This window comes from Lissotriton helveticus, chromosome 6, assembly GCF_964261635.1.
Source record: "Lissotriton helveticus chromosome 6, aLisHel1.1, whole genome shotgun sequence".
NCBI classification, from domain to species: domain Eukaryota; kingdom Metazoa; phylum Chordata; class Amphibia; order Caudata; family Salamandridae; genus Lissotriton; species Lissotriton helveticus.
The window spans coordinates 313,587,478-313,605,593 of record NC_136067.1 but is presented as its reverse complement, the minus strand read 5'-3'; the positions used below and the strand labels follow the sequence as shown (position 1 = coordinate 313,605,593).

Sequence of the window (18,116 nt, the reverse complement as noted above, 5' to 3'; positions counted from 1 at the left end):
GATTGGGTTTTGATTAGTTCTAAGTTTTTTGGGACGATTTCTTGCTTAGTCTAGTTGGTGGCTGAAGAAGTCTGCTTTAGTACGCTTGATCTTTCTGAAGTATGTGTTTCTCTTTTTCCTTAGAATCTTAAGGTGATTGGCAGATGGAGCTGATCTTCAGGTGCGTTCAGAAGATGAGAACGTCCGTCTTCGTTGAGTATTCCATTTTACCAAGGCTTAGAGTCTTTTATGGAGGCTCTTTAGTTGCAGGGGGGCTACCTCATATTATCGTTGTCATGGAATTGAGGTAGTGATCGGTAAGATCATGGTCTTTGGAAGATCCTGCAGGGGGCAGAAGTAGGTAGTAACTGGACGATAGTACACAGACAGTTTTAAGGTGATGAAATCCAAACACTCACCTAGCCTTTGTTTTTCTGGGATGCAGCGCCGTGAGCAGAGTTGATCAGCCGATCGGAGGTTTGAGCTGCAGATCACCACACTGCAGTGAAAGTAGATCTGGGAGGGAGGAAAGGAGGCACAAAATGCAACATGAACCCAAGACCAAATCACATTAGCGAACCATGCAACAATTTTACAAAATGGAACCACCAATTGAATGCAGATATCACATCAACCCAATGGCTATGCTAGCTGGCTATCCAATAACAGCCCCTGCTGCCCATCTTTAGAGTAGCAAGACTCCAGTAGGCATCATGAACGAGAGGCATCCATGTAACTGGAATCTTAGCCTCCTCACAAATTTACGGACCAATTTATTTAGGATGGACTTCTTTGTGCATTATGTACTTTGCTTTTTGCTGGCAGGGCCCTATGTGGGGTATAGCTCACAATCGGAACACATGAACATTTGATGTTAAGCAAAGGGGTCATTCAACAGCATGAACTGACACAATGGCACCGTCACTCTCATTGCTCATTACTTTAGACAGATCTAGAGAGTGACAATGAGAGCGCACAAAGATGAACAGAACAGCAGAGCAAGGGAAAGCTGCAGGGACTGTGCAAGCAAGAATAAAAGCAAAACATGTAAAATATTTCACCTGACCCGAATAGAGTCTCCCATGCAATCTCTGCAAAACAAATGGGATTATAGCCCCGTGGTCCAATGACCATAGAGAAGGCAGAAGTGAGTCAGCCTACACAGGCCATGAGGAACCTGAACAGACAAAAACTAAAAAAAGGCTTCTTTAGGAACTATGCAAAATTGGATGGTGGTCATTTAACTGAACTCAAAACAAGAGCCATGAAAAACTAGCTAGCAATTTACTGGTTGTTTTGGCCACAAGTTGAATACAAAACGCCAGGTGGTGTCCAGGCACTGAGTCCACCAGGAAGAAATACAGGGTCAAAGAATCTCCCAAATCAAGCTCCAGGAAGTAACAGTGTTGAACAATACTTGGTCTCGATAGAAGGCCCAAATTGCTAGATGAGAGAGAGCATGAGACCAGAGAGTCCCAGACAGACTAGAGACAACCATGTGGGAAACCATTGGTATGTAGCAAAGGTTGACAAGGTTAAGTGATCCACTTTAACCCCTTCCGTGCTCCCGGCCAACGGGAGCACTCCCTCCCTAGTGCTGTGAACGGCCAACGGCCGTCGCAGCCCCGCCCACTCATTAGAACACCCGCACCGGAATTGCCGCCACGGTTATGGCGTTAAACACTAAAGTGTACACAGGGAAACCGACAAATGGGCACAACCTCTTCACAGATTAACTTTGTATGCAACAATAAGAAACTGTAAAGCGGCATCATCTACTTTACCCTAGGTTAGGTTTATTCCAGTTATTCTCAGCTTAAGTTATATGTAAAATCTACTATCTACTATACCCCGCCCAGATGCAGATCCAACAACCTCTAGAAAACTAACCACAAAACACTCCAGACTAGACATAGGACCTTTATCACATTAGGCCGGAGACAGCAAGGACACAGAATATGGCCCATCATGGTTCTGTGTAAATAACCACAAAACAAGGGACTAACCACAAACATGCAAAAAAGAACTGAAGAGTATAACCATTTATCAATCAAGTATAGAATTAATTCAACTTTAGGATGCAATCAATTAGTATTACTCCCTACCCTCAAAAGTACACTGGTGAGATCACTTTTCTTGGCCTAAACCTGGATACTCAACCTTACTTTAAAAATAATGAATACTTACTCCATCAACCGCCCAATCATTTGCTTACTCCCTTTTCACAATAAAGTGAAAACTTGTTTAGTAACCATACCACAATGAAGAAACTAGCACCCAACCTGCCCCACTGCATACCATCACTAGAACAGTTGAGAGCATTTTTAATTTATATGAACCCCAAATGTTGTATTAGCTTAGAAACCATGTAACATGAAGGAAAAGAAAACTGAATTGGCACGCCACAATGTGAGGCTTAAGTGCCATACAACATACAAACTTTAACACGCATAACATGCATGAAATAAAAATAATAAGTGAACCTTCTTAATGCCACATTTGCAATAAAAATATAAAAACTCATGAAATCACGCTAACTTTAAAATTGTTAAAAACAAATATTAAAGTGTACAAATATATTTCCTTATAAACCAGCAACTTGAATGTAAAAATTAATATAAGATTTAATTAAATTACTTTCATTTAAATCTATACACTACTTTTTACATTTATGCATAACGAAGGTGGGGGTTTAAGTTATTTAAATTTCAGAATATTTTTTATTTAATATATGTAAAGACTGAATTCAAAATCAGGTTAGTGTTAAAAAAAAAATGTGTTCTATATTTCAAATAAAGTTAGCAATATCTATAAAAATAATTTCACTATTTTTCTTGAAGTCAAATACATTTTGTACTTACTCTTCCAGTGGGAGATTTTGAAGTAAGGGCAAAAGTCTCAATTAGTTAAAGGGGAAAACTAAAAAAAACCTCAAACTTGGAAAAAGTCAGTTTTGTTAAATACTATTGTAAATTCATTTTAAATGAATACAAATGCTATGCACTAAAACAATTTTGAAAAATGTTTGTCAAATTTAAATTTCCCAATTGTAAATTAAAAAATTCCTATTAGGATTTTAACAATATATTAAAAATCAATGTGGTGTACAGAATTAATTTAATACGTTATCAAAATGTATTCCTACCTTTAATTTGAAATCCAAAGGATGTTAAAATATTTTATATTTATTTTTTTATTTTTTTGTAAATATATTTTTATTGCAGAAACAAATGTAATCACGTAATAGGCACCTGCCCGATGGTTCATAACAGATTCACTGGCAATAGTATAACATCCATACACGGCCATTTAGCCCACAACCCGGAGGTCGGGCGGCATTTGCATCGGATCATTAGAGGATAGCTCAGTGTTCCACCAATGCAAACAGGTGAGAATGAATAGGTCTCCTCTGCGTTTCTAAACAACCTAAAAAGAAAAACTCCCTTCCCCTCCCAAACAGTCTCACCCCCCCAGAGGATTAGGTCCCAAGTCCTCAATGGTATAGTTCTCCGGTGCTTGGCGGAAGCGAATGTCGCTCCCCTTCCCTCTTTCCACCTCCCCCCTCCCATCCCGCCATCGGTAATTTAGTATACGGTTAAAGAGCTAGTGATAAGAGACAGTGGTTTTTCCGTTGGGAGTATCCCGCTAATGTCATTCTACTGGGACCTAGGTAGTTCCTCAGCAACACTTTCAGAGTCCGTATGAGTGTCGTGGTCGCGTAGGGCCTGCACCAACGTCTCCCAAGCCTGCGCTGCCTCTAGTGCTCGCTCGTCCTGTCGCCACCTCGCCAGCTGGTATCGCAATGTGCTCTCGTTCCCCGCCCACTTGAGAAGTTCATTGCGCCATTTAGTGCCCGTTGGACCAACCCGCGCCTTCCAATGTCTGGTTATTTCCCGCTTAGCCAGGAGCAACCCTAAGTCGATAAACTTACTAGCAATTTTATTTTTGGGGGTATGTGGAAACCAGTGTAGAATCCCCACCGCCGCATCAATCTGCAGGGATCTTCCAGTTACCTCGGTAAGCGTGTCCCCTACAAACAACCAGTAGGAGGTCAGCGCGGGGCAGGCCCATAACATGTGAAAAAGGTCCGCTCCAAGCGTCCTGCATCTAGGGCAGGCTGCTGACTCCGAGGCAAAATATTTCTGTATTTTCTCCGGGGTCAAATAGGCCCGATGCAATATATAGAAGTGGACCAGCTGGAATCGAGAACTACGCGTGCCCCTCGAGGCTCGGCGCAGCAGCTGGGCCCACATGGTCTCCGGGATCTCCTTCCCTATGTCTGTTTCCCAACGGGTCTTGAGCACCTCCATGGGGGGCCAATCTCTCATTGACCATCTTGGAGTACAGGCATGTTACTGCTTTAACCGTCCCTGCAGACATCATGACAAGCCGCCGACAACCGTGGTTCCTCATGACCAGTTTTCCAGTGCGCCTGGAGTGCCCTTGTGACCGCCGCGTGGAGCAAAAAAATCGCCCCGGGGAATGTCAAATCGGTCCAGAAGTGCCTGAAAAGGCAACAGCGTCCCGTCCTCATAGAGGTCACCCAGGAGCTGTATGCCCACCTCCTCCCAAACTCAGCCGCGACCAGTCACCGCCATGCGGTAATGCAGTGAGCATCCCCAACGGGATCTCCGGGGCATAGGGCCGTGACTTTCCCAGCCTGCGGTGCACTCTGTTCCAGCACGACCGTATGGTGCGTTCCTCCTGGGTGAGGTCCTTCGAATCAAGCCTCTGTTGCAGTGCGATATAGGATAATACATGCCTGGGTATGCCACAACCCCATGACTCTTCCGGGCCACGAAACTCCCGCGCCACCTCCTGAGTATAAGTCTGCAGGTGGGCAGCCAAATAGTACGTTTCAAAGTCGGGTACCGCCAACCCACCTTCCACCTTCGGTCTCAGCAGGGTCTTGAGCGCAACTCTGCGGCGGCCCGAGCCCCAGAGGAACGCCACGATCAAAGAGTCTAAGTTCTGAAAGCTAGATCGGGGGATCCAGATCGGAAGTGTCCTAAAGTAGTACAAAAGCCGGGGGAGCGCCACCATCTTCAGCAGCGCAATCAGTCCCGCTATCGAGAGGGGTAAGGTGGACCAAAAGGACATGCTACCTTTTAACGCCCGGACGCTTCTAGAGATGTTGCCCTCAAGGGTGTCAGCAGGGTGATGATAAATGTGCACCCCCAGATACTTCAAGCAAACAGGCTCCCATCTGATCGCCCTGGGAGTGGCTGGCTGAGGTTCATCTCTGCGGACCGGGAACAGGCGAGTTTTATCCCAGTTTACACGTAGTCCTGACACCTCTCCGAAAGCTGTGAGCACTGCATCCGCCCCGGCTAAGGCGGTCCCTGCGTTATCGAGGAAAAGCAGGAGGTCGTCAGCACATAGGGAAATATACTGGTGTCCCGACAAGGACTGCAATCCTCTATAATGGGTCCCCGTGCGGATCGATATAGCCAGCGGCTCCACAGCAAGGGCGAATAACTGCGGAGACAGCGAACAGCCCTGTCTCGTGCCCCGTTCCACGGGGTAGCGCTGAGAAATCAGCGAGCCCGACTTAACCCTAGCCACCGCCGAGGCATACAACACCATGGTCCATCGGAGGAACCCCTCTCCCAGACCAAATCGCTCAAGGACCCTGCGGAGGTAGATCCACTTCAAGCTGTCAAAGGCCTTCTCTAGGTCAATCGAGAGGATCATGGGATCAGGAGCATCAGCGTGATCTCCCTCCAACAGGCGAAACAAACGGCGGATGTTCATTGTAGTATTACGCTTGGGGATGAAGCCCGCCTGGTCGACATGTACTAAAGAGCCCATGTGATCCAACAGTCGTGCGGCTAAAATGCTGCTCAAGATCTTATAATCAACTGTGAGCATCGATAGCGGCCTGTAGGACGCCGGCTCACCGCCTTCCCGATCGGGCTTGAGCAGGGGTACCACCAGGGCCTCCCGCATCGAGCCAGCTAAGCGCCCTAGGGTCTTCGCTTCCTTGTAAACCACCAAGAGCTTGGGGGCCAGGAGATCTACATAGGTGGAGTAAAACTCCACTGGGAGTCAGTCTAGGCCCGGTGTTTTATTTCGCGCCATCTTTTTTATGGCGCTACGGATCTCTCCTAGCTCCACATCTCGCCCCAAGTCCTTCGCTTGTGCAGGCTCCAGGGTGGGGATCGGTAAGTCACGCAGAAAAGCGTCAGTCGGAGTAGTGTCTGGCGGCAGCCTACTGCGATATAGCATCTTATAGTAACGCCAAAAGCAGTCAAGGATCTCGGGTTGAGTATAAACCTCCTTGCCCTCCGCAGTGCGCATGGCCACAGTGGGCGAGGTGCGTCTCGTCGGGTTGGCAAGCCAAGCCAGAAGCGCTCCCGATTTGTCACCCTCAGCGAGCGATCTAGTCAAGTAACCTTGTGGTCATAGCATCGCAGCCTTTCGACCTCCACGGCTACCGCCTCCCTCGCTGCCAAGGTCTGTTGTTGGAGCTCCGGACGGCCGGGACGGATAACTTCCAGTTCACGGAGTGTCCGATCAGCCTTAGCCAGATCTTCCAGGATGACCAGACGCACCCCAAGTCTCTGTGCCATGCAATAGCCCCTAGCCACAACTTTAAAGGCGTCCAATTCCGTAGCCCTCTCCCCTGTCGTGCCTTCATTCACTGCAAAATATCCAGTGATCCTGTCTTCCAGGTCGCTGCGGAACACCAGATCTTCTAGGGACTCGGGGCGCAGCTTCCAAGTCGGCACACAGGGGGAGCCCGGGAGCCACCGAAAATCAACCAATAGCGGGTTGTGGTCGGAGATAGTCCTCGCCAGGTACTCAGACCGCACAGCTGAGGAAACTAGTTCCCTCGACCCTAGCACACCATCCAACCACACATGCAACTCGTGCATGCCGGAAAAATGGGAGTAGTCCCGGGTGTGAGGGTGCTGGGCCCGCCAGATATCCGTTAGCCCCCACTTAGTCTGCCAGTCCTTCCTGCCGCTGGCCACCGGATGGGTCGGGGAGTCTGGGAGGGGAGGATGAGATCTATCAAGGGTAACGTCAACCACCGAATTGAAGTCGCCTCCCAATAGGAGGGGTCCCGACAAATAGCGGGCCAGGGAGCCCGATAGCATAGTCAGAAAGGCGAGTTTGTCCGTGTTAGGCACGTAAATGCAGCAAATATTCAGATCCCTACCCCCTAGCTTTCCAGCAAGTGCCACGTACCTCCCCTCCGGGTCCACAGTGTAACTATCCACCTGCAGGGGTACCCCAGCTCTTAGCATAAGCCCCTAGCATAAGCTGAATACGTGGTGTTGTATACCTGGCCGCGCCATCTACGCTGTAGCGCTATTCCCTCAGATCTGGTGAGGTGTGTTACCTGCAATAGCGCCTCTGCGCACCAGGTAAGCGTGGACTTTGTGTCGTCTGGATAGAGTGCAGACCCCGCACATTCCAAGTGATGCATTTCAGAGTTGACAGATCAGCCATTATCCCATAGTTTGTTCTCCAGTCTCTCTAAACACAGCTCAAGCATAGGCAAGCTCCTAGTCAAACCCATACCGATGGCGAGTCCCCCCACAACAACAACAACAAAGAAACAACCCTCAAACACGAATCCGCCTCCACCCTCCCCAGAACAGGTTCCACATAGTCCCATCCAAACTGTACCCTCGAAAATCCCCCCTTGTACTAACCTGACGGTAGCCACCGCAGGTGTGCCTTAAGGGCAATATGGGGGCCGAACGCCAATAGGGGGTCCCCGCACTTCAACACTACAAAGGTGCGACCGAGCCCTAGGTCATTAGGGCCTAAATAGGGCTCCACCACAACCCACCATACAGTCAGTTACCCAACAGTTCCCTCCATGAACCCCACCCCTCACCCAGCCGTCCATCCCCCACCCTCCAACCAGAGCCGGCTCACCCGAAATAGTTACTGTTCATTAAGCAGGCCTTCCGCCGTCTTCGGGGTGACCACTGGGAGCGTCACGCTATCAGATTCAGATCCCTCCAAGTCCGAGTGGCCCCCACTCTCGCCAGGCTCCGAAAGTTCAGTCCTATGGTCACTTTGGGGGCCAGAGATATTAGAGACCATCTCCAGCGCTCCTCGTCGTTCCGCCTCAGTTTCCACCGTCGAGGGTCGAGTAGTCCTGCCTCTGCGATGTCGGATCCTCCTAGTTTTCCGCTGTAGGCTGCTCTCCATCGTGGATTGGGAGGAGGTCCCAAAGCCATCCTTGCCAGCCCTGTACAATTCAAGCCAACCACACGAGTCATCCGGGGTATCAAAGAACTTGGTCGTGCCGTCCAGGATAATGCGGAGTCGTGCCGGAAAAAGCAGGGAATATTGGATGCCCTCACCGCGTAGCTCCCTTTTAATAGCCAGGAAGGAGGTCTGTCGCCTTTGCGTCTCGTACGTGTAATCCGGAAAAATGTTCACTCGACTGTTCTCCACCTGGTAAGGTCCCTTCTGCCTGGCGGCCCGTAGTAGAAAGTCCCTGTCGCGGAAATGAAAAAGCCGCGCCACCACCGGTCGCGGGGGCCGGCCCTGCTGCGGTGGTCAGGCCGGCACTCTGTGCGCTCACTCCAGGGTATAGAAGGGGGAAGCCCCTCCGGTGCCACCGCCGTCCGTAGCCAATCCTCTAGATACGCCACCATGTCCTCACCTTAAATTTTTTCTGGAAGGCCTACTATGCGAATGTTATTTCTTAGATTGCGCCCTTCCGCATCCTCCGCCCGTCTCTCCAGAGCTTCTATGCGAGATAGGGCGTCCTTCACTGTAGCGTCCAAGTTTTTCTGCGCCGGTTCCAGGAGTCGCACTGAGCTCTCTACCTCCTTCACCCTGTCCGAGAGCTTGCCATGGTCCGCCCTGAGCAATCCCAAGCTCGTCGCAACTTGAGCAATGTCTTGTTGGAGGGCCGACCGAGTATCAGTGATCGCCACCAGGATTTTGCCGAGCTGCTGCTGAATGTGCCGGTTCCCTGGCCCTTCCGGGTGCAGGCGCTCCTCGTTATTAGGAGTCTCCGCATCAGAGGCAGTCTGGACGCTTCCTTTGGCTCCTCTGGTCTTCCCCATAGCGTTCAGGTCCCTCGACAGGGTCTCAACGAGAGCGGGGGATGGCCAAGCCGGGTGCGTCCCGCCGATGTGGCGCGGCTGCGGGAAATGGTGTCGTTAACCGGTCTTCCTCTCCCCAGCTACGAGCAGGCGTCTAAGGAGATCAGGTCTTCAGGCAATGGCCGAGAGGAGCGTCCGTCGCCAGGCTGGTCAGGACCCCCAGGTCAGAGGACAACGGCAAGCTCCGCCGGTGCAACGCGGTGCAGGCGGTCCAGGTGTAGGCGTTCCCTCCGCTCTCAGTGCGCAGGCCAGGCGTAAGCCATCGGTCCCAGTCTCGGGGGGAGGGGGGGGCAGGCCAGGCGTGGACAGATCGCGGGGGCAGTGGGTCCCCGAGGATCCCCCGTCTCACTCACCAGCAGCAGGCGCCGGTCATCCGGCGCCCAGTCCAAGCACCGCGGTGCCGTCCACGCCGCTCCTCAAGCTCCCGGGGGGGAGGGGTGACCCTAATCTCTCCCCAGCGTCGTGAGTACAGGCCCCAAGTCAGGAATCAGGGCCGCAGCGAACTCAGCAGCACGGCGAGGATCTCCGCTCCTCTCCTCCTTCACACAGTCCCACGGCAGGGAGCGGCGGCGATCACCCGGGGTCCGACTTGGCCCACCGCTCGGCGTCTCCAGGCCTCAAGGGGTCGGACTTCAGGTCCGTCTCTCCGGTGGAGGGGAGAAGCAACAGCCACGTCAGGGGCGCTGGGGGTGTCGGCCGCACCAGGGTCTCCGGCCGTCCTAGGAGCTCCGAGGCGAAGCGGGCGCCATCTTGGCTTCCGCTCCGCGGACTCTGTAGTTCCCCGGTTCTCTTCTGCAGGGCTCGTTACAGGCCCCCAGCGTCTGCAAACATTGCAGGACCCACAGCGGTCTCCGTTGTGGGGGTCGGGCGCCCTGGATGCCGTGGGAACAGGATAAAAAGGTGGCTCGATCGCAGAGCAGAGCGTCTAGGCGACCTCCGCCATCGGCGTTCAAGCCACGCCCCCCAAAATATTTTATATTTATATGTAGTAACAAAATACCTATTTATATTTAACCATTATGAATAATTTCACATTATTTCCTATGAAGTTCTATTTCAGTCCCTAACCTCCATTATTTACCATGGGAGGTTGTTGCAGTATCAGTGGTGGACCATGTGTGTGGTGCAGGATTTACTACTACTTGTTGGCAGTAGTAACTTGCACTCACTTTTGGATCCATTCCCTTTTTCTGGGGGTGGAGACATTTAATGCTACACTTAAGTTTCAATCATTTGTGAATAGGTAAAGTAGTAAAATTACTCAAGTGTAAGAGTAAATCTACCGGTGTAAATTACGGACTAGGTTAAGTTACCTTTCTAAATAGCCACACAAGTGTAATTAGCAGTTCTCTTGCAAATTGGGTACTTTCAAACAATCCGAGCCAAGTGTCAGTTTCTTTAAAGCAGGGTAACAGATAACAGAAGACATTGTACCTAGTGATGAAACAAGTCAAATCTATTTCTGATGACCCCTGTGGTGAGAGGGAATTAGAAGAAACTCCAGTAATGAAACCGGTCTCCATTCAAACAAAGGCTAGTCTGAAACCTGCTCAGATGTCATGAGGGGATCAGTGGTGTATCACAAACTAATGGGACCCTGCAGCATTTGAAGAGGGGCCACTGGGACCCCTATATAGCACATATACTCCTTGATCTGGGCAAAATGGTGGGAGATAGTGGGTGAGAGAGTGGGAGAGAGAGCGTGAGAGTTAAGCTTGTGCACCAAAGGTTCCATTCCTAACAGAGTTAGAGTTGTAATAATGAAACCACTCCCCCCCCCCCCCCCTAAAGAGAGGGTACTACAAAACAGCAAGTAGCGAAAATGGAATTAGAACAGCACGGTTTCATCTACATCGGAAAACAAAGATACCTCCCACTCCCTCCCTATATTGTATAAAAATCCATTTGGACTAAGCACTCCAGAAGACTGATACTCCTCCAAAATGTCAGTCAAGTATATACTTAGTCTGATAAAGAACTAACCAGATAGGTTTCTAGAGTTAACCAAAAAGTACAGAAGATGCAGAATCCCTTTAGAAGACATCCAAGTCAATCATAACGTGTAAAGCAAACAAGAACAGGTGTATCTTTAAGGCGCATGTTCACTTTTGGTTCTCTTGAGGCTGTAACATGCCTTTTCACCCAACTCAATGGGACTCATTTTAAATCGACATCAGAGTATTGAAGGTCTGAGTGAACTCGCCAGAATTCAGACCTGTAACCAACCATCAGGTCAAACTGATTCCTGGAATGGGAGGACTTATTCCACAAAAGCCACCATACCCAGGAGCTTCTCCCGTTAAAGCAGCATCCAACGGGACAAACAGCACTCCTGGGAGAGGTCAGGTAATTGGGCCCTTTGCCCAATGGAGGGCTAGAACGTTCACAGCTGACTATTTCCTGAATGAGACTCTCGCAAAGGAAGGACTGCGATACAGAAGAGGGACAAAGTTGTAATGAGCACCCTCTCTACACATTGACCATTATTTCACACATTTTCAGTTTTGTTTCAATTTATGATACAGCTTGCATTACAATAGGGTAACCTCAGTCTTACTTTGGCCAATGTTAATAAATGGAAAACTGAATGATCTAGCAACTCTCCTCTATGGAATACCTTTTGGATGCAGTGACACACTTCAAAAATAGTCCTAACAGGTGAACAAGAGACAAAACATACCAGACCTTGAGCAACCGCACATCAGACGCAGCTTTATTACAAGTGGTCTTTACCGTGCAATAGCTGCAGCATTGTGCGCCCTCGGTCCAGGCTAACTTCCCATGCAATTTTTTGTACAAATTAAAAAAAACCAAATCTCAGTTCAGTGAGACTCACCGTGCCCTTTGGGATTTGTCTGAAGGTAAAAGTCTTCACTTCGAATCTCTTCAGGTGGCCTGGAATACGCACTCTCGAATCCACAGCAACTGGGTGGAAGACTGTTTCATAATCATCAGCGCCATTTTCACAGCTTAAAAAGGAGGGAAAACACTCTGAACAGGAGAAGGCAACAATAAGACAACAATAAGGCGACCAGTCAGCAGCAGCCCAATAGGCCTGCAGTTCATGTTAAAGCCGGAGATGGACAGGGGCCTAAAACAAACGAAGAACGCTGCACTTTCTGTTTTAGAATCTCACCCAGGGTCGCACGTGCCCCTCAATCAATAACCGCACGCCTCACCCCCGTCTAGATCCAGGCTGTCTAAGGTTGCAGCGCGCGCCACTGCACAATCATGTGGAGCCCACTTTTGAACGGGCCTCCTCTTGTCAACTCAAACTGATGGGGAGTTATGGGAAGGGCAAGGAGTGAAAGCTACCGAAGTACACATTCCTCCTATGAGATGGAACAAAGGTCGAATCAAACACCTGTCGCAACATACAGAGAAACTAACCATTAGCAAAGCCAATAGATCTCCCCGCTAGGACCTATTGGCTTTACGAATACTTTTGGCAGTGCTTTCCAGACAACCCACCAACTGTGTAACAAAAAACACAATTGAGTTGACGAGACCGCGGCAGATTAAGGAATTATCCCACCGGCCCATGCAAGCATAACAATGTATGTACATGCATGCACTGGAATGCATGTGCATGCAAGCAAAGTTATGCGGATGCCATTTGCTTAAATTTTCTTTAACCGATCCAAGATAGCAGACCCCACTTGGACTAGTAAATAAAAAGTGGGTTTTTAGCACAAAAGCACAATTTTTTTATAAAATGAAAAAAAAGTCAGAGGGATGCTAAGGATAATGGAGGTGCTTGTGGGGGCAAGGAGGGGGAAAGGCACTGTGTGAGACAGACCAAAACAAGGGCTGGGGAGAAGCACACACGAGGGTGAGAAGCAACCTACAGTAACACCTGGAGTAATAGTGCAAGGGGGGGGGGGTTGGTGATTGGGGGGAGTGGGGAAGAATCACATGGCCAAAGGGAAGGAAAGAGCTGGAAAATACATGCACAAGTGCTTAACCAAAACGAAAACAAGTTCCCCAAGTGAGCAATGGATGGAAAGACGCCATCCAATAAGAGAAGGGAAATAGGCTATGCTCCAAGGGAGGGACACAGAAAATGGACAAGCTGGGAGTAGGAACGCCATCAAATAAACAAATGACAGTGACAATAAATCCAACCAATAGTAAGCAATGGGTAGGCTGTAAACTCTGTTCTTGGTAAGCTCAGACTTATGTTTTTTTTTGCAACTAGACCACAAGTGGGGTGTTAGGCTCGACTTTAAAATGGGCAAGTATGGCAATTGTGAATGATAGCCAAACAAGCATTTGATCAGGCAAACATACCAGTTATATGATATACTCACTACATCCAAATTTGTGTTGGATGCTGCAAGAAATTGGGTTGTTTGAATGGGTGTGAGCCCTTCAAGTAACAGCCTCAGTCCCCATCAGGGCAAACCATAATCACAAAATTAACCTGTGCTTAACCCTGTGGTAGCTTGGCACAAACAGTCAGGCTTATTTTGGAGGAACGGTGTGAAGTGTTTATACAGTGCACAAACCGCAATAAAAATAAAGAAAAATCCCACACATTTAGAAAAAAAGAGTACATTTGGATGTCAAATTATTCAATCGGTAGAACTGAAGTTATGTATTTTTAAAGGTTAAAGTGGAAAATGGCACCTAAAAAAATCAAAGGGCTAACCACGAACATCTAGGCACAGAAGACCAGGGCTAAGTTGAGTTATGGCTGACCACAATGGAATGAGAGTCTGATGCACGAAGTGGATTCAGCCCGGTCTCAGCTTACCTTCAGATTTGCAAGAAATGGTCCAAGGTAAAACTCAGTAGGGCCAGGCAGCCGGTGGTGTCAGAGGAAGATGTCAGGGAGCCGCTAGTGGGACAAAGCGACAGACTGAAGTTCCACACAGGCTCAACGAGGCGCGATACCCCTTCTGCAAGGAGCCACTGAACAGAATTTGCTGCACACACCATAGTGGGAGCTTCAGTGAAATCAGGCCAACCGGCATTGCATCTTGGATAGAACGAGCAGGTAGGTCCTGGTCTCCTCTTGGTACTTAAAACATTTTATGGCAGAAAATGTTCTAAGTGCCAAGTTCTGGAGGACCAGAGGCACCATTTGGCAAAGATGGTTGTAGCCTTTTCAGTCCCCAAGGCTCTGATCAAAAGGGAAGCCAACTAGCCCCTTGTATCGCTTCGGAATCCTGGGTTCAAGTAGAAGAGCAGGGTTCAAGTAGCAGGACAGACCACTGGGAGCTCAGAGAAGGCTTCAGGCAGCAGAGCAGTCCTTGGTGCAGAAAACAGTCTTCTGAAGTACACAGCAGGCAGTCAGAATCCTTCCACTGGTCCAGAAAGTGAACTGAAGAGTGGATCTGAGGTTCCCCTCTTTATACCTGGTGCCCACTTTGAAGTGGGAGAAATGCTTGGAGGCTGTTCACCCCCAGAACTGCTCTGGTCCCAGTCTGTCTGCAGGGACAATAGGCTAGTGTGAAGGGCTGTGTGGTGTGGGTCAGTCTCTTTTGAAGTGCAACTGGCAGCTACCACCCCTGCCCCCAATCATGCCCATTTAGGCATCCCTATTCCCTCCGTTTGGCTGTCTGGGAGGACTATACAAAGGCAAACTGCCACTCACACCTAGTCATGTGACTCACGAACAAGCTGCAGGCACCAAATGGAGAGGAAAAATGCCAACTTTCTAAAATTGGCATTTTCACAACTGACTTAAAATCTGACTTAACCATTAAAGAAATTCAATTACAACACCAAACCGGACTTTCCTACCTGTTGCCAATCAAAGGTTCACAGATTAGATGTAATAAGTTAACCCAATGTTATTCTTAGGCAGTTGTGAAACACAAATTTGAGTTTTTCACTATCAGGATATGTAAAAAGTACCCGTCAACATTTTAAATAAAACTGCACCTTGTCCTGTGGGTTGTTTAAGGCCTACCTTACGGGTGACTTCTCTATTAAAAAGTGAGTATGAGGATTGGTAAACTGGTTATTTTTCAAAGTCAAATTGGCAATGTAAAACTTCTGGCAGGCTGCAATGACAGGCTGGAGACACGTTTTAAAGTGCTACTTCAGTGGGTGGTGCCGGCCCGCTAGCAGCATTTAATTCACAGGCCCTGGGCATATGGTGTACCATTTACTTTGGGCACTCTACCACTGCTACAAAGTGCTACAGGCTTTGGGACAACACAAACAAATACAGAAAAATAGGAGGGTTGAAGGCAAAGTTTGGAGGTGACCCTGCAGAAAGGGTCAAGTCCAACAAATACCATTTTGATTACTGAAAAACTAGAAAACGTCTGCTCTCCATATATTTTAAATTTGAGATTATAACACATGGTCTTAGATATCTACGGTGCAATTGACTTGGAAGGGCGGGCAGAATCTACAAGAACTATTCCTTCTACCATAGTGGGTCCAAAAAAGATGTCACTCGCAGCTGAAAAAAAGAAATAAGCTACCAGCAAATCAAAGAGGACCAGAGTCAAAAGCAAGAATATATGGGATCCTACCGTAGAAAGTACAAATTAACTTCATGTTCCTCCTACCCACATCTGCAGCCCAATGCACTCCACCCAGTCAACAACCCACCCTACCACGTCTGCAAACTGAACTCCCTGGCTAATGCAAATTCTATTGTAAGATGCAACGATAGAGGGTAATGGCAGCTAACAAGTTGTGCTAAAAGATTAGTAGTCATTTTCTGCTACTAGAGCAGACTGCTATGAGGCAGTCCGAATGCGGATTAAAAGAGGTGGTGCAATTGCGTTTATGAGTACTGGACAGGCTCAATCGGGGAAAAAAGGGCATTCCCCTACAGCCTGTAGGCAAGAGGAGTGTTATCACATTAGAATGGACTACACACTCAACCATGAAAACAGTGCATCGAGCCACACCCTGCGTCTACTCTATGGCAAGAAACCTGCCATTGTGGAATTCAGTATGCTTTATTGGCAAGAAAAACATTGTGATAGGTAGATTGATAAGGCTCATTGTAAACCACATTAACAAACTGTTCTGCATGAGACAGTGCTTACTTAATACCAAGGGGGAGTCTGGGAGCAGAAGAGAGGGGTTTGCAGTAAGGCGTGGACAAGCATGCTAGGCTGAGCTCAGCAGGGCTAGAGTGCCTGCACTGCTGCAGTGATGAAAACCACTCATCCAGCAGTGCAGCCTCTACCTGCCACTGCAGCTCTAGAGAGCTGTATGCTCAATGCAGACAGAAGGCGGCAGAGATTCTGGGAGCCTCTGTCTAGAGAGAATACCAGAAAAACTGATAATTGATCTCAGGAGGTGAGAATCTAGACCGACACAGAGGGACACCAATCGTAGGCTCTAGCAGCAGTAGAGGGAAGCAACAGAGAAACTGACCATACCATAGGGATAGAGACCAGAGGCAAATGGGAGAAGGTTGCTAATGAATGCTAGAGATGAATGGCTGCCTTTGTCCTACGTGGCCTGCCTACCTTCTAGGTGGAGCATGGTGGAGATTTGGCCAATGTCAGGCACTGCCTAAGCATCGGTGGATGAGCCCTCCGCTTGTGCCCCTGCCCCGATCTACCTGGAATGAGCTGGGTATCTTATATTAGTTAATACTGTCCCTTGATATACATGACCAGAAAAACACAAAATTAGACACTGGGCTGATCAAACATTAAGAGCAATATGCTTGAAAGAGCTTTCTGGAAACGGTCATTGGGCATGTGATATAATCGGATTGCACATCTAAGCCGGATGAGGATGCAGAGATCTACAAGCATGCTTAAGATCACTACAGAACTTTTGAACAGGGCTCTGTGGTATTGGTTTAGTGGGGAAACATAACAGCCTGACAGACGTCGCAATTAAAGACTCCCACAGGTACCAATGGAGAGGCAGGGAAATAAAAGTGTGCGAATTAGATGTGATTCCTTAGTTTGCGTAGGGGAGGTTAAACTGGATAGGAGTGAAATACATTTTTGATCGCTCCTTGAAAGGGGTTTAGTTACAAGAATTGTGAACTATGAGAGTTGTGGCAGTGACAAAACTGCAGAGCCTATAGGACACTAGCAAAATGACTAGGGACAACCTATCAGCCTCTGGAATAATGAAGTGTCTTGGCTTTGAGTATCAATGATTACTAGTGGTGTGGAAAATTTACGTAATTTGCTTTGACTTAATTCTATTAAATTTCAGTAAAATTAGGTGAAACTACACGCAATGGCACAAAGCGCAAATATGTATTTTATTTTCCACAAAATGCACCCTTGCATTAATTTGATGCAAGAATGTATACAGAGCTAAAAAAAGTGCAAAAACCAAATGCACCGTAAAGCACAACTGCCTGAGTACTATTGTTCTTTTGCATTCATGATAATTTTTAGAGTGAATCAGAAGTAAAATTTTTACCACAAATGGCGTTTAATTATACAACTGCAGTAATAGTGTAGCTGTGAGCATCACATAACATGAACTTCCCAAAATTATTTGAATTATGCTAATCGAATTTAAAATTTCGCCCAGGCCCAAGGATTACCCAATTGAGCTGCAACACAAGGAGGTGGACATTAAACAGCGTAATCATCAGATCCCTCAGCATTACCCCAATATAATTGGTAAGTCCGAATTAAATCTATATGCATGGTTTGAGAAAGGTGATTTTGCACCAAAAGGAGTCCTGAATAAATGCCACAGAATAATCCAACGGGAGCAGGCATTTTCTTTACAAAGTAGTATTTTGCATTCATAGACATGACAGCACCTGTCTTCCCAGTGCTATGGTGGTTGAGGCCTGCTTACCTTTATTGGAACAATGTGTATATACACACCCGTCTGTATAATATCTATATCAATCCCCTGCCGTACATAAGGATATTGCGTGTCAGTTCCATGAACATGTAGAAAAAAAGAGGCTTAAGGCAGAGTTCCTTCTCAAGATTAAGGAACTCTGAGCTGACTTGCGTAGCTCTTGTAGGAAAGAAAATATTTGGAAACGTCAAGAATACATATTGAATATCTAGCGCAAAATTAAACCCATCGAAAAAGCTATTTGTTGCAAAAAGATTAGATTCCGTTCAATAAAAGTACTTTTAAAAAAAA

At 47.8% G+C, this 18,116-nt stretch overlaps 1 protein-coding gene across 1 annotated transcript in view; it reads right to left on the bottom strand.

The window, feature by feature from the left end:
* The window catches only part of LOC144762531 (uncharacterized), a 168,360-nt gene that overhangs the window by 12,958 nt on the left and 137,286 nt on the right, over window positions 1-18,116 (bottom strand). Inside the window, exons 19-20 of the mRNA XM_078647755.1 lie at window positions 11,896-12,028; window positions 399-495 (exon numbers count right to left, since the gene is read on the bottom strand). Coding sequence (XP_078503881.1) covers window positions 399-495; window positions 11,896-12,028 — 230 coding nt within the window. The remainder of the gene's footprint in view (window positions 1-398; window positions 496-11,895; window positions 12,029-18,116) is intronic.